At 43.8% G+C, this 27,913-nt stretch overlaps 1 protein-coding gene across 6 annotated transcripts in view; it reads left to right on the top strand.

Moving 5' to 3' along the window:
• The window catches only part of PAN3 (poly(A) specific ribonuclease subunit PAN3), a 134,886-nt gene that overhangs the window by 97,342 nt on the left and 9,631 nt on the right, over nucleotides 1-27,913 (top strand). For all 6 annotated transcript variants that reach the window (XM_068267003.1, XM_068267005.1, XM_068267002.1 and 3 more), the window contains 8 exons: nucleotides 8,834-9,081; nucleotides 14,935-15,039; nucleotides 15,744-15,801; nucleotides 16,320-16,481; nucleotides 18,505-18,621; nucleotides 23,090-23,191; nucleotides 25,350-25,515; nucleotides 25,752-25,839. In XM_068267003.1, coding sequence (XP_068123104.1) covers nucleotides 8,834-9,081; nucleotides 14,935-15,039; nucleotides 15,744-15,801; nucleotides 16,320-16,481; nucleotides 18,505-18,621; nucleotides 23,090-23,191; nucleotides 25,350-25,515; nucleotides 25,752-25,839 — 1,046 coding nt within the window. The remainder of the gene's footprint in view (nucleotides 1-8,833; nucleotides 9,082-14,934; nucleotides 15,040-15,743; nucleotides 15,802-16,319; nucleotides 16,482-18,504; nucleotides 18,622-23,089; nucleotides 23,192-25,349; nucleotides 25,516-25,751; nucleotides 25,840-27,913) is intronic.

The following is a 27,913-nucleotide window of genomic DNA, read 5'->3' on the forward strand; positions in this document are numbered from 1 at the left end:
GGTGTGGCTGTTTATTTCACTACCCCCTATTACACTGCCACTCATACTGTCTCCTGAGACCCTAATTTAGTGCTTCTTGTTACAGTACCACCTATTATAGTGTGCTCTATTATACTTCCCCCACGGTGTGTGTGTGTGGGGGGGGGGGGGGCATAAGGCGATGCTTTTTTTTTTTCTTTGCCCTCTCTAGAGATGGCCATTCTGGTAGCAGCTGAATGCAACAAACCAGCATTTATTTTGCAGACAATGAGCACAGATAATGAGCAGACATGTGGCCAGAGGGAAAGCACCAAGTAAAATGGAAAATATTTATTACAAACCTCAATACCTCTGCTGCTGAGACCTCTTGAAATTGCTCCATTGACTACCTGGCAAATGGTTTTCTTATCTTCATTCATCCTCTCTTATGTGAACTAAAGTACCATAAATACATTAGTGTTAGTCAGCTGAAACAATTGTCGCTAGTTTCAAAAGGATGTTCCTGTTACAAAATCTCATACAAAACTAACCTACTATCCTTTTTGATTGCTTTGGCTATTAGGTGGCAAGTGTTGTAATGATGGGCGGTGGATTGTGGAGAAGGTTGGAGTGCGTTACTTGTTGCAAACATACAATACATAATACTTATACCTGAGCAAAGTCGTTGATTGGGTTGTGCATATGGCTCCATGCAATAATTTATGAAAAGGAAAGCAGTGTAAGAGCTGGTGACAGATTTTGCATAGTAATCATTGGAGTGTTAAACAGAGTGTTAAAATCACACTGCATAAGAAATAGGTTTTCAATGTACAACAACTACGTTCAATCCTGCAATCGAAATACTTTGATATTCACTGTTAGTTTTCAGTATAGTCATGTCACAAGATAAGTAGGTTGTACAACACTGCAGTAGATTAGGGTATACTAGGTATTTTTATTTATTTCTTAAGTAATCTCCACACAATGTTCTGGAAGGGTTCTGGTTACATTGGTAGGCTTCCTACTTCCATGGATGCCATGACAATGGCTGGGAAGTCACTTGAGGGGGGGGGGGGGGGGGGGGGAGTGCAGGCACAATGAAGAGACCGGGAAGAGAGCTTATCCAGGCTAGCCAATGATTACATTTGCCAATTAGTAGCAGTAGGAATTTTGACCACAATAAAAATCTCCTAATGTTTCCACCTGCTTTTCATACTATTGAGTAAGCCTTTCTCCATCCAATGTTAGATACGTGTACCATTTATTGCAACGGGGGGGGGGGGGGGGGGTTTACATATACAGTCAGCCAACCAAAGCACAGACAGGCCATACATTTGTATTGTGCAAAAGACCGGCATTCTAAAACGTTAACTGAAAAAAGTATGTTTTACTCAATTTAGCAAATTTACATGCAATTTAAAAATGACAATCCAGCAGACCAATTGGCAACAGGATGATTAGCAAACCGGTAACCAGTCAATTGATCTGCTGGACTGTCACCATTTTTAAATTGCATGTAAATTTGCTGAATTGAGTAAAACTTTTTCAGTTAATTTTTTTAATTGCTGCACAATACAGAGATGTGTGTACCCCTTATCTTGATGTGTAGTTTGTCTTGCTAGGACTGTATTGTTTATCTCTGCTATGTCTTGCTCTGTGTGCATTAGGGCATCAGTTTTGCCTGCCTTCTAGGTATGCTAGAAATAGTGCATCCAGCTGTTCTGGACCCACAGCTGTCTTCTAGTCCCCTGGGAGCTGTTGCCTTGTGCAGATGGCAGCTTACAGCAGCCTCTTCAGTGTTTATGCCCCTAAACTGGCCTTTCAGTTCCATGTATAACAAGAAGTATCAGCACACGCTGGAAGTTTCCACTCGCTGCGCTAGTGAAATGGTTTTCATTAGTCAGAACTGAATGTGCTGCCATTTCTACGAACGATGAGTGTTTTTGTTTTCATTACGTTTCATTACCAGTTATGATTCAGTGAAATGGGGTGTTTTGGGGATAATTTGGTATAGTGTTGCACAGCTGTAATATTGTTTATGGCTTGGAGTGATCAGAGTGCCTTGTTAAGTTGTGGAGAGCCAAAACCTCTGCTTTTTGCAGAGGGCTGAAATGAACCATAAACCTCCCTAAAACCCCCTTTCTAATTCATAAGGCATTTTAAAGTATTTGGATACATCTGTGGAAGATGTAAGCGCCGTAATGCACTATGTCAGGACGATGAGTGGATATGCAACCTCTGTACCTCAAAATACGAGCATACATGTCAAACTCTGGCCCGCGGGGTGCCATGAAATTTGGCCCTCAATGGGTTTCCCCACTTTACATCTTATTTGTTCAAAGAGCACCTCTGCACTAAGCCTATATGGCTAACCGCTTAAACTATGAAGCCACATCGTGAAGGGAGAGGGGCCACTAGACACCAGCGAAGTGTATATGGAAGGGAGGAGGCCACTAGATGACTGTATAGGGGAGGGAGGGGGGCCATTAGGCCCCAGGAAACTGTGTGTGGGGGGCACTAGACACCAGGGAACTATATTGGGGAGGGATGTTATTAGACACCAGGGAACTGTATAAGGGAGGGAGGTGGCCACTAGACATAGAGGTTGGTGCGCGAGTTGGTCCCAGTTTTAAATTTTGGCCCAATGTGTACTTTAGCTTGACACCCCTGCTGTGGAGCCTCTGCTTTACAGCACACTTATAGCCTATGTGGCAGAGCCATATCCTTCAACTTGCAGAAAGCGGTTTGGGCCTTTCTCAGTGCAAGTCATGAACTGATACGGCTCTGTGGTAGGACGTCTAAAGTAGAGGCGCTTTTAGGAAGGCAAAATCGTTCTCCGCATAGCTTTTTCAGTATGGTTTGGAGGGGGGGGGGGGGGGGTGTTCCGTTCCTTTCTTCTAAAACCCTGGTAGTTCTGGTTATCCATGACGTGCTCTGTAACACCTTTACCATACACTTCCTGCCACAGAGCCATATCTGTCCATACATTGCACTGATGAGGGCTGAATCCATTGTCTGGTTGGCTCATATGACTCTGTAACATTAACCAGTTCGCGTTCCATGGTTTTTAACCTTTAAATTCCTGACATTTTTGACACTTAAGCTGTCGTTTTGATTCAGCAGTAACTTTTTAATTACTTATACCATCTTCGTAATAAAAAAATGTTTCAGTACAATCTGTTTTCTTTGGGTAGTAATTTTTAAAAAAATTTTGTCATTTCATAGGGAAAAAATAAGGGTAACTGCAAAAAATACCATTTTTTTTTCACAAAATCCTCCCACAGTAATAAAACATATAAAAATAGTTTGGCGACCTTGGGAAGTTTGGTGAAATATTACAGTATTGCTTGATTGTTATCCGGATATTCTATATTAATGGTTTTCATGTTTCCCTTTTTTCTCCTACTTGACATTAACCACTTAACGACCGCCCCCAGCCGATGGGCGGCGGCAAAGTCCGGGCCCAAACGACCGCAATACGCCCATCGGCGGGGGCGGCTGCGGGAGTGGCTATGCGGCGATCGCGTCATTTGTGACGCGATCAGCCGCCGGGGACTGGCTCCGCCCACCGCTCGCTGTAACCCGCCGGCCGTTCGGAAGCGCCGGCGGGTTACTAGCTGCCCGATCGCCGCACGGAAAGTGTATAATAGGCTTTGTAATGTATACAAAGCCTATTATACTGGCTGCCTCCTGCCCTGGTGGTCCCAGTGTCCGAGGGACCACCAGGGCAGGCTGCAGCCACCCTAGTCTGCACCCAAGCACACTGATTCCCCCCCCCCTGCCCCCTGATCGCCCACAGCACCCCTCAGACCCCCCCCCCCCCCCCCCTGCCCACCCCCCAGACCACTGTTTGCACCCAATCACCCCCCTAATCACCCATCAATCACTCCCTGTCACTATCTGTCAACGCTATTTTTTTTTTAGTCCCTAATCTGCCCCCTACTCCCTCCTGATCACCCCCCCCCCCCCCCCCGTGTACTGTATGCATCTATCCCCCCTGATCACCTGTCAATCACCCGTCAATCACCCCCTGTCACTGCCACCCATCAATCAGCCCCTAACCTGCCCCTTGCGGGCAATCTGATCACCCACCCACACCAATAGATCGCCCGCAGATCCGACATCAGATCACCTCCCAAATGCAGTGTTTACATCTCTTCTCTCCTCTAAACACCCACTAATTACCCATCAATCACCCATCAATCACCCCCTATCACCACCTGTCACTGTTACCCATCAGATTAGACCCTAATCTGCCCCTTGCGGGCACCCAATCACCCACCCACACGCTCAGATTGCCCTCAGACCCCCCCTTATCAATTCGCCAGTGCAATATTTACATCTGTTATTCCCTGTAATAACCCACTGATCACCTGTCAATCACCCATCAATCACCCCCTGTCACTGCCACCCATCAATCACCCCCTGGCACTGCCACCCATCAATCAGCCCCTAACCTGCCCCTTGCGGGCAATCTGATCACCCACCCACACCAATAGATCGCCCGCAGATCCGACATCAGATCACCTCCCAAATGCAGTGTTTACATCTCTTCTCTCCTCTAAACACCCACTAATTACCCATCAATCACCCATCAATCACCCCCTATCACCACCTGTCACTGTTACCCATCAGATTAGACCCTAATCTGCCCCTAGGGCACCCAATCACCCGCCCACACCTCAGAACGCCCTCAGACCCCAGCCCTGATCACCTCGCCAGTGCATTGCTTGCATCTATTTCCCCCCTCTAATCACACCTTGAGACACCCATCAATCACCTCCTGTCACCCCCTAGCACACCTACCCATCAGATCAGGCCCTAATTTGCCCCGTGTGGGCTCCTGATCACTCGGCCAAACCCTCAGATCCCCCTCAGACCCCCTTCCGATCACCTCCCCAGTGCATTGATTGCATCTATTTTCCCCTCTAACCGCCCCCTGAGACACCCATCACCTCCTGTCACCCCCCCTAGCACTCCTATCCATCAGAACAGGCCCAATACATCCTGTCATCTAAGAGGCCACCCTGCTTATGACCGGTTCCACAAAATTTGCCCCCTCATAGACCACCTGTCATCAAAATTTGCAGATGCTTATACCCCTGAACAGTCATTTTGAGGCATTTGTTTTCTAGACTACTCCTCGCGGTTTAGGGCCCCTAAAATGCCAGGGCAGTATAGGAACCCCACAAGTGACCCCATTTTAGAAAGAAGACACCCCAAGGTATTCTGTTAGGTGTATGATGAGTTCATAGAAGATTTTATTTTTTGTCAAAAGTTAGCGGAAATTGGATTTTTATTGTTTTTTTCACAAAGTGTCATTTTTCACTAACTTGTGACAAAAAATAAAATCTTCTACGAACTCACCATACCCCTAACGGAATACCTTGGGGTGTCTTCTTTCTAAAATGGGGTCACTTGTGGGGTTCCTATACTGCCCTGGCATTTTAGGGGCCCTAAACCGTGAGAAGTAGTCTAGAAAACAAATGCCTCAAAATGACCTGTGAATAGGACGTTGGGCCCCTTAGCGCACCTAGGCTGCAAAAAAGTGTCACACATGTGGTATCGCCGTACTCAGAAGAAGTAGTATAATGTGTTTTGGGGTGTATTTTTATACATACCCATGCTGGGTGGGAGAAATCTCTCTGTAAATGGACAATTGTGTGTAAAAAAAAATCAAATAATTGTCATTTACAGAGATATTTCTCCCACTCAGCATGGGTATGTGGAAAAATACACCCCAAAACACATTATACTACTTCTCCTGAGTACGGCGATACCACATGTGTGGCACTTTTTTGCACCCTAACTGCGCTAAGGGGCCCAAAGTCCAATGAGTACCTTTAGGATTTCACAGGTCATTTTGCGACATTTGGTTTCAAGACTGCTCCTCACGGTTTAGGGCCCCTAAAATGCCAGGGCAGTATAGGAATCCCACAAATGACCCCATTTTAGAAAGAAGACACCCCAAGGTATTCCGTTAGGAGTACGGTGAGTTCATAGAAGATTTTATTTTTTGTCACAAGTTAGCGGAAAATGACACTTTGTGAAAAAAAAAATTAAAATCAATTTCTGCTAACTTGTGACAAAAAAAAAAAATCTTCTATGAACTCACCATACTCCTAACGGAATACCTTGGGGTGTCTTCTTTCTAAAATGGGGTAATTTGTGGGGTTCCTATACTGTCCTGGCATTTTAGGGGCCCTAAACCGTGAGGAGTAGTCTTGAAACCAAATTTCTCAAAATGACCTGTGAAATCCTAAAGGTACTCATTGGACTTTGGGCCCCTTAGCGCAGTTAGGGTGCAAAAAAGTGCCACACATGTGGTATCGCCGTACTCAGGAGAAGTAGTATAATGTGTTTTGGGGTGTATTTTTCCACATACCCATGCTGAGTGGGAGAAATATCTCTATAAATAGACAATTGTGTGTAAAAAAAAAATAAAAAATTGTCATTTACGGAGATATTTCTCCCACCCAGCATGGGTATGTGTAAAAATACACCCCAAAACACATTATACTACTTCTCCTGAGTACGGCAATACCACATGTGTGGCACTTTTTTGAAGCCTAACTGCGCTAAGGGGCCCAAAGTCCAATGAGCATCTTTAGGCTTCACAGGGGTGCTTACAATTAGGCACCCCCCAAAATGCCAGGACAGTGAACACACCCCACAAATGACCCCATTTTGGAAAGTAGACACTTCAAGGTATTCAGAGAGGAGCATAGTGAGTCCGTGGCAGATTTCATTTTTTTTTTGTCGCAAGTTAGAAGAAATGGAAACTTTTTTTTTTTTTCTTTTTTTGTCAGAAAGTGTCATTTTCCGCTAACTTGTGACAAAAAATAAAATCTTCTATGAACGCACCATGCCTCTCACTGAATACTTTGGGATGTCTTCTTTCCAAAATGGGGTCATTTGGGGGGTATTTGTACTTTCCTGGAATTTTAGCCCCTCATGAAACCTGACAGGTGCGCAGAAAAGTCAGAGATGCTTGAAAATGGGAAAATTCACTTTTGGCACCATAGTTTGTAAACGCTATAACTTTTACCCAATCCAATAAATATACACTGAATGGTTTTTTTTTTTTATCAAAGACATGTAGCAGAATAACTTTCGCGCTCAAATGTATAGGAAATTTTACTTTATTTGAAAAATGTCAGCACAGAAAGTTAAAAAAAAAATCATTTTTTTGCCAAAATTCATGTCTTTTTTGCTGAATATAATAAAAAGTAAAAATTGCAGGAGCAATCAAATAGCACCAAAAGAAAGCTGTATTAGTGACAAGAAAAGGAGGTAAAATTCATTTAGGTGGTAGGTTGTATGAGCGAGCAATAAACCGTGAAAGCTGCAGTGGTCTGAATGGAGAAAAAGGCTCTGGTCCTTAAGGGGCGAAAAGACTGTGGTCCTGAAGTGGTTAATAATCCTATTTCATTTGAGTGACGGCTAGGCTGCGACAGGTTGAACTTGTACTTTGTTTTCTCCTGTTCTTATTTGTCTTTGTGTGGCAGATTTATTTGCATATTCTTGTTTACCCAGATATTGGTATTATATTTTGTTCATGGCTGATATAATATATACTATATATTTGTATATTATCTTATTTGCTTTAAAACCGACTAAAAAGATAATCTATAAAAAAAACCTAATAAAATGATTTATTTGGCCTTTCCCAGTTAAAATATTACCCTATATGCCATATTTTATTACTAGCTGAGCACGTGGCGGATTGTTGTCCTCAGCCTGCCTGTCTGTCTGTGGCGATCAGATGCATTCACTATGGCGACAGTTAAGGGGCCATATCGCTGTACAGATGCATTGCTAGGCAACAGCAGTGCTATACATCTGTAGAGCATTGGGGCCCCAAACTTTCACCTTAGCGAGCGCATCTGATCGCTACAGCTGGCAGTCATTTAAAAGCTTATAAACAGGTAAAGGCTAGTGCAAGGGTTAACAATGGGTTAATAGGCTAGGCTGAGGTTAAAGTTAACTGGGGATTAAAAAAAAAAAAACACTATGGGACCATGTCACTTTAATTTTTAATTTTTTTTTTTAATTTTTTTTGTGCCTAACTTTAATTGAATGATTGTTGCTAGCAGCAATCATCCCCAGGAACATGCGTGCGTGGCGGTTTTTAATGCAGGATGTAGATTTTACATCCTATAACCTACAGCAGCACTTATTGGGATGTAGAATCTACATCCTAAAACAATAAGCAGTTACTAAGCTATAGGTATGCCGTTCTGGATGTATGCCAGGGTCAAAAAGGAATGATTATATATTTATTTACTATCCCGGAGCGATTTATTTATTATTTATGTATTTATATAGCACCGACCTATTAAGCAGCGCTGTACAGAGTATATATTGTCTTGTCACTATCCCTCAGAGGGGCTCACTATCTAAACCCTACCATAGTCCTATGTCTATGTATGTATCATGCAGTGCATGTATCATAGTCTAGGGTCAATTTTAGGGGGAAGCCATTTAACTTATCTGTATGTTTTGGGGATGTGGGAGGAAACTGGAGTACCCAGAGGAAACTCACACAGACACAGGGAGAACATACAAACTCCTTGCAGATGTTGACTTGGATTGGAACCGTGACCCAGCGCTGCAAGGCGAGACCGCTAACCACTACGCTACGTGCTGCCCATGGGGGTTTATTATAGGGGTTTTTCTGGCTCCTGTTAAGCTGAATACCTTCAACTTTGGAAACCAACTCGTACTTGATTTAAGTGTGCGTATAAACCGCTTTTTTAACAATCTGCATAAAAATAGCTTGCAATGTAACCTAATTAACGTGTTATATTGATCTCTTCATGTTTTTATTCTATTGTGATTTCCATACAGCTAAACTTTGTGATGTTTTCTTTAGGGATGTCGCTGTCTGCTGGATCTTCCCCTCTTCATTCACCTAAAATCACACCACACACATCGCCTGCCCCCCGACGGCGAAGTCACACCCCCAATCCAGCCACTTACCTGGCTCCCACTAGTGCCTCAACACCGGTAACAAACTCCGTTTCCCAGCCTCCCTCTGCGGGACAGCTCATCCAGAAGGAGACTGTCGGAGGAACCACCTACTTCTATACAGACACCACTCCAGCACCACTCACAGGAATGGTAAGTGTACTACAGCTGTTAAAGTGTAACTGGGCATAAAGCCAGAAATCAATTTATTTTTATCTGGTAAACAAGTAATAACGATGCTAACCAGGCAATCCAAAAGTTAAAATCACTATTGCTTTTCTTTTTGATAAATGGTCATTCCCCAGTTTACCTGACTCTTATCTGGTACACACAACATTTGGTACACAAAAAGGAGGTTGTAGGGCATGCTGGGTTGTCCTTGTTTGCTTCTTTACTTCCCCTTAGACCTAACTAATGCAGCCTGATTAGCTGAAGCCTCTTTCCCTCCTGTTTTCCCTGCCACACATCTGTTCTTCTCTGATTGACCAATATTTCTCATGCTAAGACCATGCACTTTCTATAGTGGACGGACAAATCGGGTAGCGTAAGGGAGGAAATGACATCAGGATTGGCTTTAAAATAGCCACAGTTAAAATGGGAAATGCTGTGAAGGAATTTTTTTTTTCTGTAGAAAAATCACTAAAATCAAAATGTGGACAGTGCAATACATATGTAAGAGCAAGTATCCTATCTATCTATCTATCCTATCTATCTATCCTATCTATCTATCTATCTATCTATCCTGTCTGTCTGTCTGTCTGTCTGTCTGTCTGTCTGTCTGTCTGTCTGTCTGTCTGTCTGTCTGTCTGTCTGTCTGTCTGTCTGTGTGTGTGTGTGTGTTTTTTCTGAGATAGTATGACTGACAGCTGCTCTTTAAAGCACTAGTTTCTATTCCAGCCTTTCTCAAACTTTTTACCCTGGAGGAACCCTGCAAATACCTTTTGGATCTCATGGAACCCCTGCAAGTATTTTTCGGATCTCCAGGAATCCCTGAATTTATTTTACAGGAGGCATGGTCTTTAAAAGCTAATTTGGCTTTTGTCATTATTCCCTATTACAATGCCTTTCATTAAAGGTCTCCTTTATTCTAGTGCTTTTTATCTCCTCCTGTTATAGTGTGCTACTTCCCCCCAACCCCGGCAATGGGAAAAAATGCCAAGGAACCCTGGTTGAGAAAACCTTTTTCTATTCACTATTTATTAGGGGATTATTTTCATATTTGCAAGCGTGAAATTCCCTTTAGAATAGTCGTCGCATGACCTAGAGATCTGTGCACAAAGTATAGAGCTGCCAGCAGAATGGGCGTGTCTTTCTCAGCTCCCTGCTATGCAATACTTCATGTCTGTGGCGGGGCAGTTAGAGGAGATTGCTGTTTGGTCCAACCAAGCTGCGTGTGACATTCATACAAGAAGTTGGCATTGGAAACATGGCCAGCTAGGACATTTAAAGGACAACTTACCTGAGAGGGATATGGAGGCTGCCATATTTATTTCCTTTTAAACAGTGCACAATGCCTGCTTGTCCTGCTGATCCTTATTAACCAGCTAGGAAACCCAGGAGATTAGCTCACTTTATTCTGGTTTCCTTAATTCTATCAAGGCAATGCTGCAGTTACTAAAGATTCTGCTCCCACAGACACCAGGGGCCAGTTTATGCAAACGGTAATGTCTTTGTTTATTCTGCTCACCCACTTCATCCTGGACACTGTTACTGCTTTGCAGTACAAAGTAGACAGTCTCCTCTCTGAAGCGATAGCAGAGACTGTTTCCTATTCAGCAGTGCCACCTAGCTGTACGAGCAGGCAGTGACACTTAATGATAAAGTCTCAGGATTAAAGAAAACCTGTGACTTTTAGAAAAAGAGTCGAATACCTCAGTAGAGGCTTCCCATGTTGTCCTCATGACCAGCACTGCATGACTGGACCCTGTTTCAGTGAACAGATGCAGGACAGATCGCGCAGTAGCGTGAAGCCGCTCGGATGAAAAAGCCACGTGCTACCACACAGGCATGAGACCTATTGGCCTGTGCAGTGCAGCCTGGCTGTCTTTGACAAACCATGGAGCCGAAAAGGGGTTAAAATAAAACAATAAAAAAGGAAAGTGAGCAGAACATGCCTTCTATAAAGCAGATAAAATGTGGTGAACAGATTTTATTGGGCACAAAGCAACGTGTTTTGCAACACTTCTGCTCCCTTCCTCGGGTACCTGTATTATGCTATTTCAGGTCAGCACATTTGGCATCATTTCTGAGGAAGCCAACAGAAGTCTTGCGAAACGTAAATCTGTTTATTGAAATTTGGCGGCTTTATAGGGAGTAAGGGCTGCTCACTTGGGGTGGTCATACGCCTGTCGACCTGCCACCAGATCAACCATCAGATCCCTCACTGATCAAATCTGATCAGAGGGTGATCAGTTGCCAGCCCACACGCCATTTCAGCATGAAATCTATTGGAAATCCTCTTAGCACCATTGCTGCCCCCCTCCCACGTGATTGTGTCGCAACTCTGTAGTAGAGTCACCCCCATAGGGTTCCACTTTCCTTGCACTTTGCTGATTGCAGGCAAATTGCTGGCAATTAGAATATGCACCAAAAGCTCTGCTACTGGGACCCAGACTATAAGCCCTAGATGATCAAATTTATACAAGTTCATCTAAAGACCTCTTGCAACTCTGATCAAGTCTGCCTGTTGTCTACCAAAGAGTTTGCAACATTCATTTCCATTGTGATTTTTAACGTCTAAATTTTGAGAGGGTTTTTTTTGTTTTTTGTTTTTTTTTTTTCAAAATTTGGTGCTGTAATTGGTTTAGTACAATGTTGGTAGCAGATACTACTTCCTAGAGTTTCCAGCGATCTCGTTCTCCAGGAACATGCTGGGGAGATGGAATTGGAAAGCTTGTGCTTCTCATCTCCATGCTCTGCAGGGAATCTGCAAGAACAGATCAGACCATAACCTGGAGTGCACAAAGTAATACACACATTTAAATTGGTTTAGAAATAAGAAAGTACCCCAGTTGTATTGGTGCTTGCTGTGAGTGAAAATTACCTGGTTGAAATCCCTGTGTGTCCCTGCACATCAGCTGCTGCACACTCTCATTCCATAACTGTGATCATGCCCTGGCCTAGAGACGACAGGCTGTTCTCACGCTAACTGGAATTCTGAGTGCTGAAATCTATTTACAGTTCTGAAAATGAAGGACTCACAGCACATGAAAACACTCATTATCCAGCAAGTGGCAGCAGTCAGCTGTTTTTAAATGGTTTTACTATTACTGGACCCGATAGTATTCATCTAACAAGTGATAGACAATATCCCCAAGTGGTAAATATAAATTCAGAAATCCTGCTGATGGACCAAGCGGATTATCATATTACTTGCTGGGCACTTCCGGAGTATTAAAGGCGGTACTCCACCAATAATACGGGAAGGTTCACAGGGTGTCTGCCATCTATGCTAATATTAAGGTTTTTTTTGCAGCTTCCGGATTTGTTTTCCACTTTTTTTTGTGTGTGTGTGTGTATACAGTATGTACTATTGTGAGTTCAGCTATTAACTTTAAATGTTTTTATTTTTGGCTGCCAGTAAAGTAAATGTCTCATACAGATTTGCAGTAATTCAACAGGTTTTTTTTTCTCAAGTTCAAAACCTGTAATATTTTCTTACTCTGTGGCCAGAGATGCTTTAGTTTCCATGTTGCCAGACTTGGAGGAGCTGTTGTGAAAATAATGTAATGAATGAATGAAATGAAGAATTCCAAAGGCGGTGCAAAATATACCTAGTCTCCCAGAATGCTTGGGAAGGGGTGGGTCAGAATATTCTACATAGCTAATTGGCCTAGGCTTCACATGATTGAGAGGAGATATATTTATTATACTCAACTATAAGTCTAGAGATTTAGTTCTAACTCCTGATATGAAAGTATATGAGTCGACTTATACATGAGTAACACTGAGTAATTTGTGTACTATTAGGGCTGGTGCACACTACAAGAGCTTTTCTAAGGGCTTCGTGATTTTAAAAGCTCTTGCTAATGTTCTCCTATGTGAGTGTTCACGCTGGAGCAATGTGATTTTGTAAAAATCCCTTATAGCATTGCATTAGCAAGAGCTTTTCAAATCTCTAGCATTTAAAAAGCGCTTGTAGTGTGAACCAGCCTTTAGCAAGTGGTAAATGATACTTGACAAAGAAAATGCCAAGAAAACACATTTGAAAGTCCTGGCCACAGCGATTAACAAGAAAAGAGGCAGCAGGGAAATGCTGTGCTGGGCTGCAGGAGGGAGAGGGAATAATTGCTGCACTTGGGGGCCTGGAGGAGCCATTACCTTTGCTGGCTAGACTTAAACTCGAGTCAATAAAAAATCCAGCTGAAGAGGCTCAAATATTGGAGTCGACTTTATACACGAGGCCGACTTAATTTTGAGTGTATACACAGTGTTCTCCCCAGAGCCTTTTAACTGGGCGGAGCGCCCACCTGACTCTGCCCTCCCGCCCGGCTGCCGTTTGTCCTGGTCTGTGAAACAATCTTTTTTCCTCTACTTAATTAGAGCGAGCAGCGGCTGTTTCAGTGCAGCCAGCCCGCTGTCATTCAGGGACGCTATCTCCGCCCTCCTCCCCCAGCTCCTGTCTGTAGTGTGGAGGGGCGGGGAAAGCTTGGTAACTTCTACAAGCAGCGGGATAGATAAAGATAGGAGAGGACACGTCGCTCTGATCACAGGCATGTGTGTCTCCCCGTCATAAAGTATGTGTGAAGCCCCAGCGAATGCACAGGAGAGCAAGGAGCTGAAGTTTTGTTTTTCCCTGTTTTTTCAGGCATGTCTTTCTGTCCCCCGCCATCAAGTGCCTGTAAAGCAATAATTACTGGCCCTGCTGCCTGGACACTGTGTATCTGAATGTGATGTCCCTGTAGACGGGTGGGGGTGGAGATGTCAGTCTGTGCTGTCTCCTGCAGTGCTGCACAACTGTACAAATTAGCACTAATCAACCCATTGCTTAAAGAGACACTGAAGCGAAAAAAAATATATATTATGATTTGTATGTGTAGTACAGCTAAGAAATAAAACATTAAGATCAGATACATCCGTCTAATTGTTTCCAGTAGAGGAAGAGTTAAGAAACTTCAGTTGTTATCTCTATACAAAAAAGCCATTATCTCTACGACTGGTGGAGAGAGCTGTTATCTGACTTTTATTATCTCAACTGTTAGTTAACTATTTACTTTTCCTCTGGCAGAGGAGAGGTCATTAGTTCAGACTGCTCTGAAAGAATCATTTTGAATGCTGAGTGTTGTGTAATCTGCACATATTAGAGAATGATGCAATGTTAGAAAAAACACTATATACCTGAAAATAAAAATATGAGAATATTTTCTTTGCTGCTAATCTTCTAGTAATTATTCATAGTACACAACCAATTCATTATATCATATATTTTTTTTCGCTTCAGGGTCTCTTTAATGTGCCATGTGGGGTGGGGAAGAAGGCTCACTGGCTGCTGCTAATGGAGGAGGGAGAGTCTGCCTTTGCCTGGAAAAGTCTCATAGATGCAATTCTGTTGGAGAGGGATATTCCAGTGCTGCTGGTAGATAGGGGTCAGAGAGGTCTTCAAATCCAAGAGCAGCACCCTGACTGAGAATGCCTCTTCCTAGCCAGTGTTCACCCCTTTTCTCCCACCCAGTAGCACCCAGCGTGACAGTGACCTTCCCCCACCCGGCTACTTTTTCATGCCACCCGGCTGGGGAAAAAAAATTTCTGAGGAGGTGTGTGTGTGTGTGTGTGTGTGTGTGTGTGTGTGTGTGTGTGTGTGTGTGTGTGTGTGGGTGTGTGTGGGTGTGGGTGTGTGTGGGTGTGGGTGTGTGTGTGGGTGGGTGGGTGTGTGTGGGTGTGTGTGTGGGTGTGTGTGTGTGTGTGTAAGTATAAGTGTGTAAGTGTGTGTCTCGCTTGCATTTTCAGAAGCTGTTGAGGATTTTGTTTTTTATTCATGTCATTTTTGCATTTTTTCCCTTCTTAAAGGTGTTCCCAAATTATCATATTTACCCTCCAGCTGCTCCTCATGTGGCTTACATGCAGCCAAAAGCAAATGCACCTTCCTTCTTCATGGCTGAAGAGCTCAGGCAGGTATGTGTATATCTCTGCAAATCCCTTCTTATGGCCTCCTTGTATCACTTCAGTTCACCATACCCGCCCCCTCCACCCCCCCCCCCCTTTTTTTTTCACCTTGGATGGCGCCTGTTGCATCCCATGTATCTACCAGCTTCCTGAAGTGAGTGATGCTATCACGTGGCGAGAGATGAGGATATGCATAGACCAGCAGACCTCAGACAATCTGACTCATTCGTTCTGGCCATTGTGCACACCGGAACAATCCTCTGGTCCCCACAGTGACTAAGTTTTGATTTCAGCCACTGTGCCTGATCATGTTCCCACCGCCAGGAGCACCCTGCGCATGCGCAGTATGAGAAAATCTCGTACTGCGCATGCGTAGGACGCTCCTGGCAAGTTTCTTGTCAGAAAGTCTAGCATACTTCACAGGGGAGGTGTAATAAATGCATTCATTGGAAAGCAAATGGTAACTTTATTTTGTCTATTTAAAAAAAATAAACAAGAACTAGAAAATTACTGTTCTAAAAAAACAAAGCGTTAGTAAACTATTAGCTGCTGGCGGAAATCTAACCAAACCACCTGCTCTATTGTCCCCAGTCCTCCTAGGGCCCTAATTGAATGACATGAAATGAGTTCTATACCTGTGTGTAAACTCCTACGTAGGATTGGTTTTATTGTTCATGGCATGTTGATGCACAATCTATTTTTCTTTTGTTTAGGAGTTAATTAACCGGCATTTAATAACCATGGCTCAAATTGATCAAGCAGATATGCCTGGTAAGTTTACCTCGAGCATTTCCAATAATTTCCCCCTACTTACAAACTTGTCATTGGCCAGCACAAAAGACTTCTTTCCATTTCCATCACAACCAACAATTTTCGGGTTTTTCAAAGCACCCCTTTCCCTAGACTTGAGAAACAATTGTGATGGAATAAATGGCTTTGAAAAGAGTCTGGTGTGCTGGCCAATCCTTGCTATCCTGATCTACTAGATGTTGGGCAAGCGCCCATGATTTTAGCACCCGCTCTGCATGTAGAGATGTGCTCACACATTCTAGGTATTGGGTTTGTAAGTGGAGTCCTGTTTTATACATGGGGAAACATGGATAAAGGATTTACATTTAGACTCTGGATATTTGGGCATATAGCATAAATACCGTAATGTTTTTTGGCTGTTTTTAAAATACATGGACAGTAGTGATTATAATAAAGCAAGAGTTTACTAAGTGGCATGTTCTATATTTAGCACAAATGCCTTATGTTTTTTTTTCTTCTTTGTGATCTGTATTTTCCAGGTGTCCCTTCAGAGGTAGACAGCTATCACAGCCTTTTCCCACTAGAACCTCTGCCTCCTCCCAACCGAATACACAAAACGAGCAACTTTGGGTACATTACATCATGCTACAAAGCTGTAAACAGCAAAGATGACTTGACCTACAGTCTGAGAAGAGTTCACGGTGAGACCACATGTTGCGCCAGAGAAAAGCTTTCATCCCTTCATTAACCTTCACAGACAGTGGAAGTTTAATAGCTGTAATCGGAACATCTTTTACAAACACTAATAAATGAAAAGTACTTAAAAAAAAAAAAACTACTGGTGTTCTAAAGTCCTTGAATTTAGATTCTCACACTCAGAATAGGATCAAACCTTGTAGGCTCTCAGGAGTGTTGCAGAAAAAGGGGATGACACCCATGTAGAACATGTGTATGGAGAAGCTGGCACCTCCCATACAAATCTTTTTGTTTCATGTAAAATTTCAAGCCATTGTTTTGGAACCGCATAAGGTCCCTTTATCAAGGCAACACTTGCACAAGGCTGCAGCTGCTCGCCTATTTCACATCAGATTGTTGGTGCTTTAAGGTGGTCTACCCCCATCGCGTACTAATACGTTTACTCGAGTGCGGCAGAAAGATGGTTGCCTTGAGCAAGTAAGGGACATGGCAGTGCTGCAGTCATGCTGCACTGAGGATTGCTCTGCCATGCATGCCCAGTATCCAAATCTTGTTAAGTTGCATGAAATCGCGTGACTTATTATTATTATTATTATTTATTGTATTTATAAAGCGCCAACATATTACGCAGCGCTGGACAATAAATATATACAATGATACAAGGATGACATACATAGGGTTATACACATAGAACAAAGTTATACATACAAATTGTACAAAATACATGATCATGCAATATGGGCTGGTTAGGTAGGCCCAGTAATACAAGTACAGGCTGTCATAGGACAGGAGCACATGATCCTGTAGATTACACTAGGGAGTGGAGGACCCTGCCAGAGGCTTACAATCTAAAGGGAGGGGTGGAAACACTAGGGGGGGCTGTTAAATATTCCTTAGAGAGTTACTGTGTGGTAGGAGGTGGGTAGGCCATCATAAAGAGGTGGGTTTTGAGGGCTTGCTTGAATGTGTTGAAAGAGGGAGCAAGTCTGATGGGTGGTGGAAGGGCATTCCAGAGGGTGGGGGCAGCTCTTGAGAAATCCTGGAGGCGGGCATGGGAGTGTGAAATGCGCGGGGTGGTGAGGCGAAGGTCGTTGGAGGAACGGAGGGGGCGACCTGGTGTATACTTGTGAACAAGCTGCGAGATGTAGGTAGGGCATGTTTTGTGCACAGATTTATACGCCAGGCATAGAATCTTGAAACTTATCCTGAGACGGATAGGGAGCCAGTGCAGGGATTCACAAAGGGGAGATGTGGATGCAGAGCGGTGCGAAGAATGGATGAGTCTTGCAGCCGCGTTCATCACTGATTGAAGGGGGGCAGTGCGTTTCAGGGGGAGGCCAGAAAGGAGTGAGTTACAGTAATCAAGGCGGGAGATGATGAGGGCATGGATGAGCAGTTTGGTCGTGTCCGGGGTTAAGAATGGGCGGATCTTGGAGATATTACGGAGGTGACTTAATTCATGAAGCTTGACACATGCGCAGTTGTTGCAAGTTTGAGCTGCCCCCGTGTTGCATGCTGCTGTCCACGTGCAGTATACAATACGAATCTCAATCGGGATGTAGGCAAACTTGGTCCTTCTCTGCAGACCCTTCAATTTGTGGACTCCTGGCACCCTCCAGAGATATGAGGGTATAAAGTGCTCCCCATTTTACTCACTGTTAGTCTATCGGGCTCAGATGGGCAGCAGGGTCTGACCAGTGTTATGTCTGATTGTGCTGCTGAATCTTCTAGTACACATGTTTAGTAAGCTCTGGTGTCCCCACAATGAGGAACTGAAGACTGCACATGTCTGCCCTGAAGCACAGCACAATCAGGCACTACAGCGGCATGAACACTACCAGGAAGCAGGCCAATGAATACATTTCTCCCCCTTTCCCAGCTAACTTCTCAGTTTGCTTTGGGCATTCAATTATAACACTTTTTCTTCTGAAATGGTCAACAAATTGCATATTGTTTGATCACTGACTGAAATATGTGAATATAATTTTTTTACTCAAAAGTAAAACTGATGATTTTGGTTTTTTGCAGGCTTTCGTCTGGTCAACACAAAATGCATGTCTTTGGTGGATACGTGGAAGAAAGTTCAGCACTCGAATATTGTTACATTACGAGAAATGTTTACAACCAAAGCATTTGGAGAGCATTGTAAGTTCACCAGACTGGGCATTTGAGAAGAAAGTTCTGGCCCTGGGCATTCTGTGCTCTTAGTTGTGTGTGCGCAGCTAAATGGGTAATATTCTAGGCTCTGCTGTATACGGGAGAGAAGCACAATGAGCAGCAGGTTAGCTATTTTGCTGCAGTGTTTCTCTTGTGTTCATTAGGAGGGATGCTTTTATGACTGAACAAACACAGCTTACAATGGTGTATGGGCACCAGAACCATCAGCTGGAAATGAGATGTGCTCAGTGTCCATGTCCAAACAGGTTCTAAACCACATCTATGTTCATTTTCACAGTAACGTCCTGTTGTGTGTCAGCACTAACATGTTTTGTATACTTTATGCAATTCATTGGTCAGAATCCAATGTGTTGAGTTGCTTTCAGTCTCAGCACATTATAGGCACAGTTTTAGTGGGCAAAAAGCTAACTCGGGCAAAAAGGTTTAATTTTTGCACCTTTACATCTGTAAAACATAAAGCAGCCACTTAGAGGGATTTGTAATAACGCCCAGGTGCTAGGAAATGTCTTTTACATTTACCACAAAGTGGATGGGGTGTGTGAGCACCCTGGAGCAAAAGATACAAGAGAAAACGCCAGCCCATTGGTGCAGTATGTCAAGGTAACACAATTTTTGGAAAGAATTAATAGGGGCACTATGTCGAAAAATTGTACAATTTAAAATGTTTAAACCTATACAAGAAGTATGTTTTTTCCAGAGTAAAATGAGCCATAAATTACTTCTCTCCTATGTTGCTGTCACTTACAGTAGGTAGTAGAAATGTGACAGGTTTTGGACTAGTCCATCTCTTCATAGGGGATTCTCAGGGAATTATTTATTTTCAAAAGCACTTAGTGAATGGCAGTTGCTCTGTCCAACTGCCACAAAACTGTGTAGCGAGCAGGGAAGCTGGCCAGCATCATTGTTAAAACCTTATTAGGGAATATCTTTATAAAGCATAAAAGCCTTGCTGAGAATTCCCTATGAAGAGATAGACCAAAGCCCGTCGCTTCTGTCAGATTTCTACTGCCTACTGTAAGTGACAGCAACTTAGGAGAAAACGAATATATGGCTCTTTTTACTCTGGAAAAAAACAAACTTCTTATTTGTCTGTTTGCACATATTTTACATTTTACAATTTTTCGCCATAGTGCCCCTTTAAGCAAAAGGTCTACTAACAAAGGTGGCTTGCTAGGGGCAAACGACCACTGGCAGCAGGTGGGGACAATGAACCAGACTCCACTCAGACCACTCAGAGTGGTCCGTCAGGACCTCGGCTGGTCGCTGTCCTTGATAAAAAGCACTGTGTGTGTGTGTGTGTGTGTGTGTGTGTGTGTGTGTGTGTGTGTGTGTGTGTGTGTGTGTGTGTGTGTGTGTAACAAAAAAAAAAAAAAAAAAAAAGGGCTAATCCTTATACCCCTTCAACGGGGACGTTGAAGGGTGGATTTAGAACATATAGGGTATAAAGAGGCACCCTGGTTTTATAACATAAGTTAACAACAAAAAAGAGGCTCCCTAAGTCAGTGGTCTAGAGACTGTTGGCACTTCTATTGGCCTGAGGAAGCGGGCTCAGACCCGTGAAACGTGTTGCCTGTGCTCTGTTATTAAAAATTCTTTGTTTAAGAATTTCGTGTCTGAAATAAGCCACCTCACTTGTTCTTTTTAGTTGTTTTTAACATATTTTATACAACCAGGGCGCCTCTTTATCCCTTATATTCACATTTACCAGTTTGCAGCAGTAAGATGCAGTGCTCACTTCATCTCCTTCCTGCAGGAGGCATCGGACATATTTCTTGCCAGACGGGGCTTGTGTGAGGTAGTCATCTGCCACCAGCCCCCCCATACCCATCACTATTCTCTTTCGGCCTTCTCCATCTCTCTGCTGCATTATACCTCAGCCTTCTCCATCTCTCTGCTGCATTACACCTCAGCCTTCTCCATCTCTCTGCTGCATTACACCTCAGCCTTCTCCATCTCTCTGCTGCATTACACCTCAGCCTTCTCCATCTCTCTGCTGCATTACACCTCAGCCTTCCCATCTCTCTGCTGCATTACACCTCAGCCTTCCCATCTCTCTGCTGCATTACACCTCAGCCTTCCCATCTCTCTGCTGCATTATACCTCAGCCTTCCCATCTCTCTGCTGCATTATACCTCAGCCTTCTCCATCTCTCTGCTGCATAACGCCTCAGCCTTCTCCATCTCTCTGCTGCATTACACCTCAGCCTTCTCCATCTCTCTGCTGCATTATACCTCAGCCTTCTTCATCTCTCTGCTGCATTACACCTCAGCCTTCTCCATCTCTCTGCTGCATTATACCTCAGCCTTCTCCATCTCTCTGCTGCATTACACCTCAGCCTTCTCCATCTCTCTGCTGCATTATACCTCAGCCTTCTCCATCTCTCTGCTGCATTACACCTCAGCCTTCCCATCTCTCTGCTGCATTATACCTCAGCCTTCTCCATCTCTCTGCTGCATAACGCCTCAGCCTTCTCCATCTCTCTGCTGCATTACACCTCAGCCTTCTCCATCTCTCTGCTGCATTATACCTCAGCCTCCCCATCTCTCTGCTGTATTACACCTCAGCCTCCCCATCTTTCTGCTGCATTACACCTCAGCCTTCCCATCTCTCCGCTGAATTACACCTCAGCCTTCTCCATCTCTCTGCTGCATAATGCCTCAGCCTTCTCCATCTCTCTGCTGCATTATACCTCAGCCTCCCCATCTTTCTGCTGCATTACACCTCAGCCTTCCTATCTCTCTGCTTCATTATATCTTGGCATTCTTCACCTCCCAGCAAGGGTGGGCACTCGAAGTGTGAATAAGAACTGCCTTGAAGAGTTGCAATGTGCAGTGATGTACAAAAGGGAAGTGGGTAGCAGTTTTAGAAGTACGCCACATAGCATCCCAGATTCGTTAGTCTGTAATGCTTATTCCATGTAAATATCGATGTTTCCAATCCTTTCTGAAGCATCCAGGCACAGAGCAGTTAATTCTATGCAGCTTTTTGCGGATTTGGTAATTTACAAATAATGAATGCCTAAAAAGACGCACAAATCACTGGTTGCTTGGCAACAGAAGCATGAACTGGCGTGACTGTTTCTGACTTGGGCTGGGTGTGATTTTGCACAATGCGAAGTCACGTTATGCTTTTCAGTGGCGACGCATTTGGTCGTTTGGAACTCCGTGAGCGCCTGCGTTTTCCACGTTTAAAAATGTGAGTCCCTGTCACATCTAATTGCAATGCATGTGCGATTTTAGTACACAAGCAGCTGGTGTCGGAAGTCTACGGTGAGGAAACGCACATATAAACGCAGTAAATGTGTAAAATCCTTTTCAGAAAACTGGGCAATTTCTGTTATTACAAGTTGGTCCTTCACTAAAAAATTTTGTAAACTAAATATACTTCTAGGACTGTTGGGAAGTGACAAGACAAAGTTTTCTTTTAACTGAACTCGCAACCTTTTGAGATGAAAATGCATTATTTGTCAGAGATGAGCTTTTCCAGCCAGTGTTGGACTCCGTGGATTGTACCATGTTGGCAGGGTACAGTTCCCTGAGAATATTGAAGCAGGATTAATTTAGAGCCCCTTTCCACTAGGGCCGAATCGCCAGCATTTCCCCACAGGCAGGGCATATGGGGACATGCTGCCTATATCTTTAATGGTTTACCAACCAGATTGCATGCGGTTGTGATCCTGGACACCATGCTGCAGTCTTCCACAGCATGCACACGAGTCCCTATAGCCCTGCACAGTACGGGTAAGCGATGCTGATGCTTGCTGGCATGACAACACGCGCTGGCTCAGAGGAAAGCGGCCCTAAATGTTTAATACTGCAATACAGCACTGGCTGCTCTATCACTGTGTGCGCAGCAAAGAGAATCTGCAACCTATCTATAAGGTAATAATACATCCACCATGCAAAATGAGTTCTCCCTGGCAGTTCTCTTCTGAGATTACTTCAGTATGGCAGAAGCAGAGACACAGGAACAGAGCTCAGAGCCGATTTATTCCACACACTGCTGTGCCTCTTTTTCCACTTATTCCGAAGGAGTCAGTCAGGATACAGCTTGAGAGAACTGCTTCTGTAATGTGAATGAGCTGGGAAAAGTCCCCTACATCTGTGCATGGTACAGTCCTCCATAGAAATGTTCACAGCGAAACCAGGGCTCTGAACAGGTACATGGTGGCATTTTCTGCACACGGGCTATGAAAAGCTGCATGGAAGCCTGTGTGTTGCTATTTACCAGCAGTTTTAAGAATTTAATGCGAGTTTAGTTTTTTATAGTTGTCCTTTAACTTTGTAGTTTTTGTCCTGCAGGTGTAAAAATATATATATATTTTTTTTTTTTAAATCTTCGTTCATTGGAATTTGAAGATGCTTATTTTAATAAGAGCTGTCATTTATACAAGCAGTCATGTATATGGCCTAATCTAATGCTTTCTTTCTTAAAGCCTTGGTTTTTGCTTATGATTTCCACGCTGGAGCGGAGACCATGATGAGCAGGCATTTTAATGATCCCAGTGCGGATGCTTACTTTACCAAGCGAAAGTGGGGTAACCATTTCTGTGTGTCTGTTTCAGTGATCTGTCCAAATCTGTGTTTGTCTATCCAAAGAACTTACACAGCTGTTTATCGCATATAGACAACCTCTTGCTGCTCTCAGGGCATCCACAGCGACTTTTTTGTAAATAAGAACACTTGGTTTAGCGTGGTGCTCCTGTTTAACCTCCCTGTCGGTAATCCTGAGCTGAGCTCGGGCTAGCCGCTGGAGGCTCAGTGCAAGTGAATGGAGGGCAGCGGGAGCTTTTCCTCGCCTCCCGAGGATCCAGATGTCAGAAGCCGTTCATCTTCCTGTCCTCGGAGGCTCTGAATCACTCTGGTGAGATCGCTGTCATTGATCTCACCAAAGTGTTACAGTGCCACCCGAAGGATGGAGGTAAAACTTCATTGCTAGAGCCCAGGGAGGTGAGTGAGAGCAGGGGCTTCTGCTGGCTTTCTGGTGGCATGATTGTTTCCTGATTTTTAGGGTCTGAAATGTTCAGAAAAGACCCTAAAATCTGGAAATAATCATACCACCAGGGAGGTTGAACCTATGCGATGGGGAGGAGTAATAATGAAGAGCAGAAAGCAGTTGCTGGTGCTGAATATTTTAGAGTCTGAAGCCTACAAAAATACCTCCTTTTAATTTATCCGTCCTCTTCAGCCTGAAGGCCATAGCTGAACGCTCAATTAATACCCCCAAAATACCGGGGCAAAATTCCACGACTTTCCAGGTTGTGGATTTTGCTGCCCGGAGGAGGCAGAGCTTTGCGCTGTAGTTCTGCCTCCAGTCGCGTCAATCCCCACAGATCTCCGCCTCTTCCTGCCCCTCTTTGTGAAAGAAGACTGAGAGGGGGTGGGAGGAAGCGGAGATTGACGCGAGTAGAGGCAGAGCTACTGCACAATGCTCTGCCTCTACCAGGAAGGGAGCCCCAAATCTTGTGTTGGGGATTTCTGGGTTATTAATTGAGTGTTCAGCCGCGGGGATGTGGCATTTCAGCTATGGCATTAATGCTGAAGAGAAATGACAAAAGAGATATATTTGTAGGCTTCAGATTCTTTAAAGCCCTTGATCAGCTTAATGGTGGCCACTAATGATCCAATCCTTTTCATCCAAACTTACCATTTCTATGTAATTAGAACATTAGTGGCCACCATAATATTTACAGTAGATGTATTTGACAGTATCTCGTTAGCTGAGTCCTGTACCTTGTTTTCCTGTTAGGATGACACTGTACTTTTATTGGACATACAAAAGTCCACACTCCCCCATAACCCCCAACTCCCCTTACCTCATTACCCACATAAGGTAGCCAGAAAGGAGCTTGAAGCCTACAGGAGTACAGTGTGTACTGAGCTGACCCTGCCCACATCCTCCCTGTGCTTCTGATAGGTTAACACTTTGTAACCAGCTATGCAGCTACAATGCAACATTTTATCTTCCTGTCTCTGTTCAGTGTGTTAAAAAAAAAATCCTTCCCACACCCGAATCAGTGTCTTAACTCATTTTTAGCAAGGTGGCATTACAGGTGGGTTAAAGGTGGGTTGATATTAGACACGTTGATTAATTAGTGGATAAGGAATTGGAAGGCAAGTTTTATATTGCAGTGTCACTTTAATGGTTCTTGCATTGCAAGTTGGAAAATTAGCAGGTCACTGGTAGGGATGGTTAATGAGATGCAAATACTTCAGTTTATTTTATTTTTTATGCAAATATATGCAGCTTGAAAATGGACCATTTAATCTAAACCTTGGGTAGAACTTAATTGGTCCATTTTCAATTTGCATATATTTACAAAAAATGCATACATTTGCATAAACCCAGAAATATTTGCATCTTATTGATCATCCCTAGTCACCGGTCTTCTCTGAGTGTAGATTAGTCTCATGTCAGAATGATATTTTATGAGTTCTGAGGATTGCAGCTGCCGGTGTGTAGACTAGTTGTGGAGAAGCATGTGGTCAATCGGGTCAGGTGACAAAGCATAAGGCTTTGATTTGCTTGTTATGACCTTGTGTTGCTTCTGAGTGCTGCATGGGCTAAAGCTGGAAGTAATCACCACAAACGGGAGCCTTACTAATCTGTCAGCTGATCACATTTCTCCATGAGTTCTGCTACCCACGGGCAGCTCTGCTGAGGCTGTAAAACAAAAATCTGATCGCTTTTTGCAGGCCAACATGACGGTCCTTTGCCTCGGCAACATGCTGGACTGCTACCGGAGTCCCTGATTTGGGCGTACATCGTCCAGTTGAGCTCAGCGCTACGAACCATTCACACAGCCGGCCTAGCGTGTCGTGTGATGGATCCAACCAAAATCCTCATCACTGGCAAAACCAGGTATTTATATCTATTTGTAAATAACCTGTTTTATTGTATTTTGGCTGAACGGAAGAATACATATCCGTGTCAATTTAGTATGCTGCCAATCTGTCTTCATACCATGCTTCCTTACGGGGATCGGCTTGTTGGCTTATGCTTGAGGCATCAGGGTTGTTTTTTTGCTGGATTTCAAGCTATGGACACTTAGAATGTTGGTTCAGGAATAACCCTCATACTTGTGTGTTTGTTTTTAGGCTACATGTGAATTGTGTTGGGATCTTTGATGTACTGACCTATGATGGCAGTCAAAGCAGCCCTGTCGCTCTAATGCCTCAGTACCAGGTAGGAACCAAACACTCCTTTCTTGTGTCTAGTTTGTCTTTTTCTGCTGTTTTCCTTCTAGCAACAATTCCATCATCTGTGTCCTGCAATAACTAGTTTAGTCATGCTTTTGTGTTGATTTCACAGGCAGACTTTTGTGTTTACATAAGAAGATATATTTTTTTTAATTGAAATAAACAGCATCCATGTTTCTGGACAATAAACTATTTGCCACATCTGCATGCGCAGGAACAAGAAATGCCTTGGGCAACCTTTTAACACGGAACATCAACCTAACTGGAAAAAGATTCACTGTCTTTTGTAATAATATATCATAAAGTGAATGCCAAGTAAACAAAAGGGCACAAATGGTGAGAATTCATGCTCTCTCCACCATGACTGGTCAAACCCACTCCTTCTGAAGCCATGTATTTCCTGACGCCAGTCTGCCGGTCTCCGCAACTGGCCATTGCATTGTTTACAGACATAGGTTCCCATTGCCTCTCCAAAGTTGGAAGAGGAATTTGTTGACATTGAGGCATTGGAAAGATACGGCTTCAGAAGCTTGAAGGTGCTAACTGGGAATCGGTGGGACAGGCTGAGCACTCGAGTACAGATTTGTCTTTCCACTGCTCTACTCTGCAGAAGGGGAGGAGCAGGCCCCCACAGTTGCTATACTTGCATCACCTAGTTTGAAACTGTTCAATAAATGTTAAATCCTGACTACGGTGGCGTAGTTAGCTCTCTCGCCTTGCAGCGCTGGGTCCCTGGTTCGAATCCCAGCCAGGGCACTATCTGCAAAGAGTTTGTATGTTCTCTCCGTGTCTGCGTGGGTTTCCTCCGGGCACTCCGGTTTCCTCCCACATTCCAAAAACATACGGATAAGTTAATTGGCTCCCCCTAAAAATTGGCCCTAGACTACAGTACGTACACTACATAATATAGACATATGGCAATGGTAGGGATTAGATTGTGAGCTCCTTTGAGGGACAGTTAGTGACAAGATATATATATATATATATACATTGTACAGCGCTGCGTAATATGTCGGCGCTATATAAATACTAAATAATAATAATAATAATAAAAGATTTGCCCCGCCACTTGGATTATGTTTTAGATTTTGGCCCCCTTACATGATTGAGTTTGACACCCCTGCCCTGGAGCCTTCCCGGTCCTCTCTACGCCCCCTCGTTCCACCAACAGGGACCCAGTTGAAATCTCTCGCTGGCTGGATCTTCTGGTCTCCAAGTACTGTACCGAAGACAAACGTAAATACTCCATACTGCGCATGCACAAGTCCACACTTGCTCGTCTTCTTAAGTACTCCATAGCCTTCCAAGGAGACCGGAAGGCGTCTTGGGCAATAAAGTCAAACGCTACAATGGTGTGCCCGGGCGGCGGAACGACGGGACGCAGAGAGGATCAGAAAGGCTGTAAGGGCCCTTTCACACCAGAGGGATTTTTCGGCGTTTTAACGCCACGGCCGAAGTTGGCGTTTTGCTAGGTAAAAGTCCATAGACTTTCATTTTACCTTTCACATCTAACTCGGCGTTTTGGAGCGTTGCGTTTCAACGCTCCCAGGAGCTTTTTCAGGGCTGTTTACAGCCAAAGTTGGCTGTTGGCGTTTTCAATGATAGTCAATGGAAAACGCCAACTTAAGCGTTTTCAAAGCGTTTTACAGCTGACTTGTTCACTTATTTTTATAGAAGAAAAAAAAAGGACGTTTTCATATGAGCTGTAAAACTCTTTCAAAAGGCTTTGAAAACGCTATGTATTGGCGTTAAGCAAAAGGCTGACTTTCAGCCTTTTCTACCGCAGCCTCTAGTGTGAAAGAGCCCTAAGGGATCCAGAGCCTTCTCTCTTCCTAGGTGACTATTCCTGGGAGGCGGTTCCAGGTATGCTTTTAAAAGCACTGATGCACTTTATAGTATTTCACTGGTGAGCTTTGAGCACGTTGTCTGTAAAATGAGTAGTTGTAATATTTAGTCTCCTAACATATACTTGCTCTTCACAGCCTAAGTGTATGAGTGTACACAGATGCCACACCTAAGCACAAAGCTCAGGTCTTATGGTCCAACTCCACGGCAAAGAG

This window comes from Hyperolius riggenbachi, chromosome 2 (genome assembly GCF_040937935.1).
Source record: "Hyperolius riggenbachi isolate aHypRig1 chromosome 2, aHypRig1.pri, whole genome shotgun sequence".
In the NCBI taxonomy this organism is placed as follows: domain Eukaryota; kingdom Metazoa; phylum Chordata; class Amphibia; order Anura; family Hyperoliidae; genus Hyperolius; species Hyperolius riggenbachi.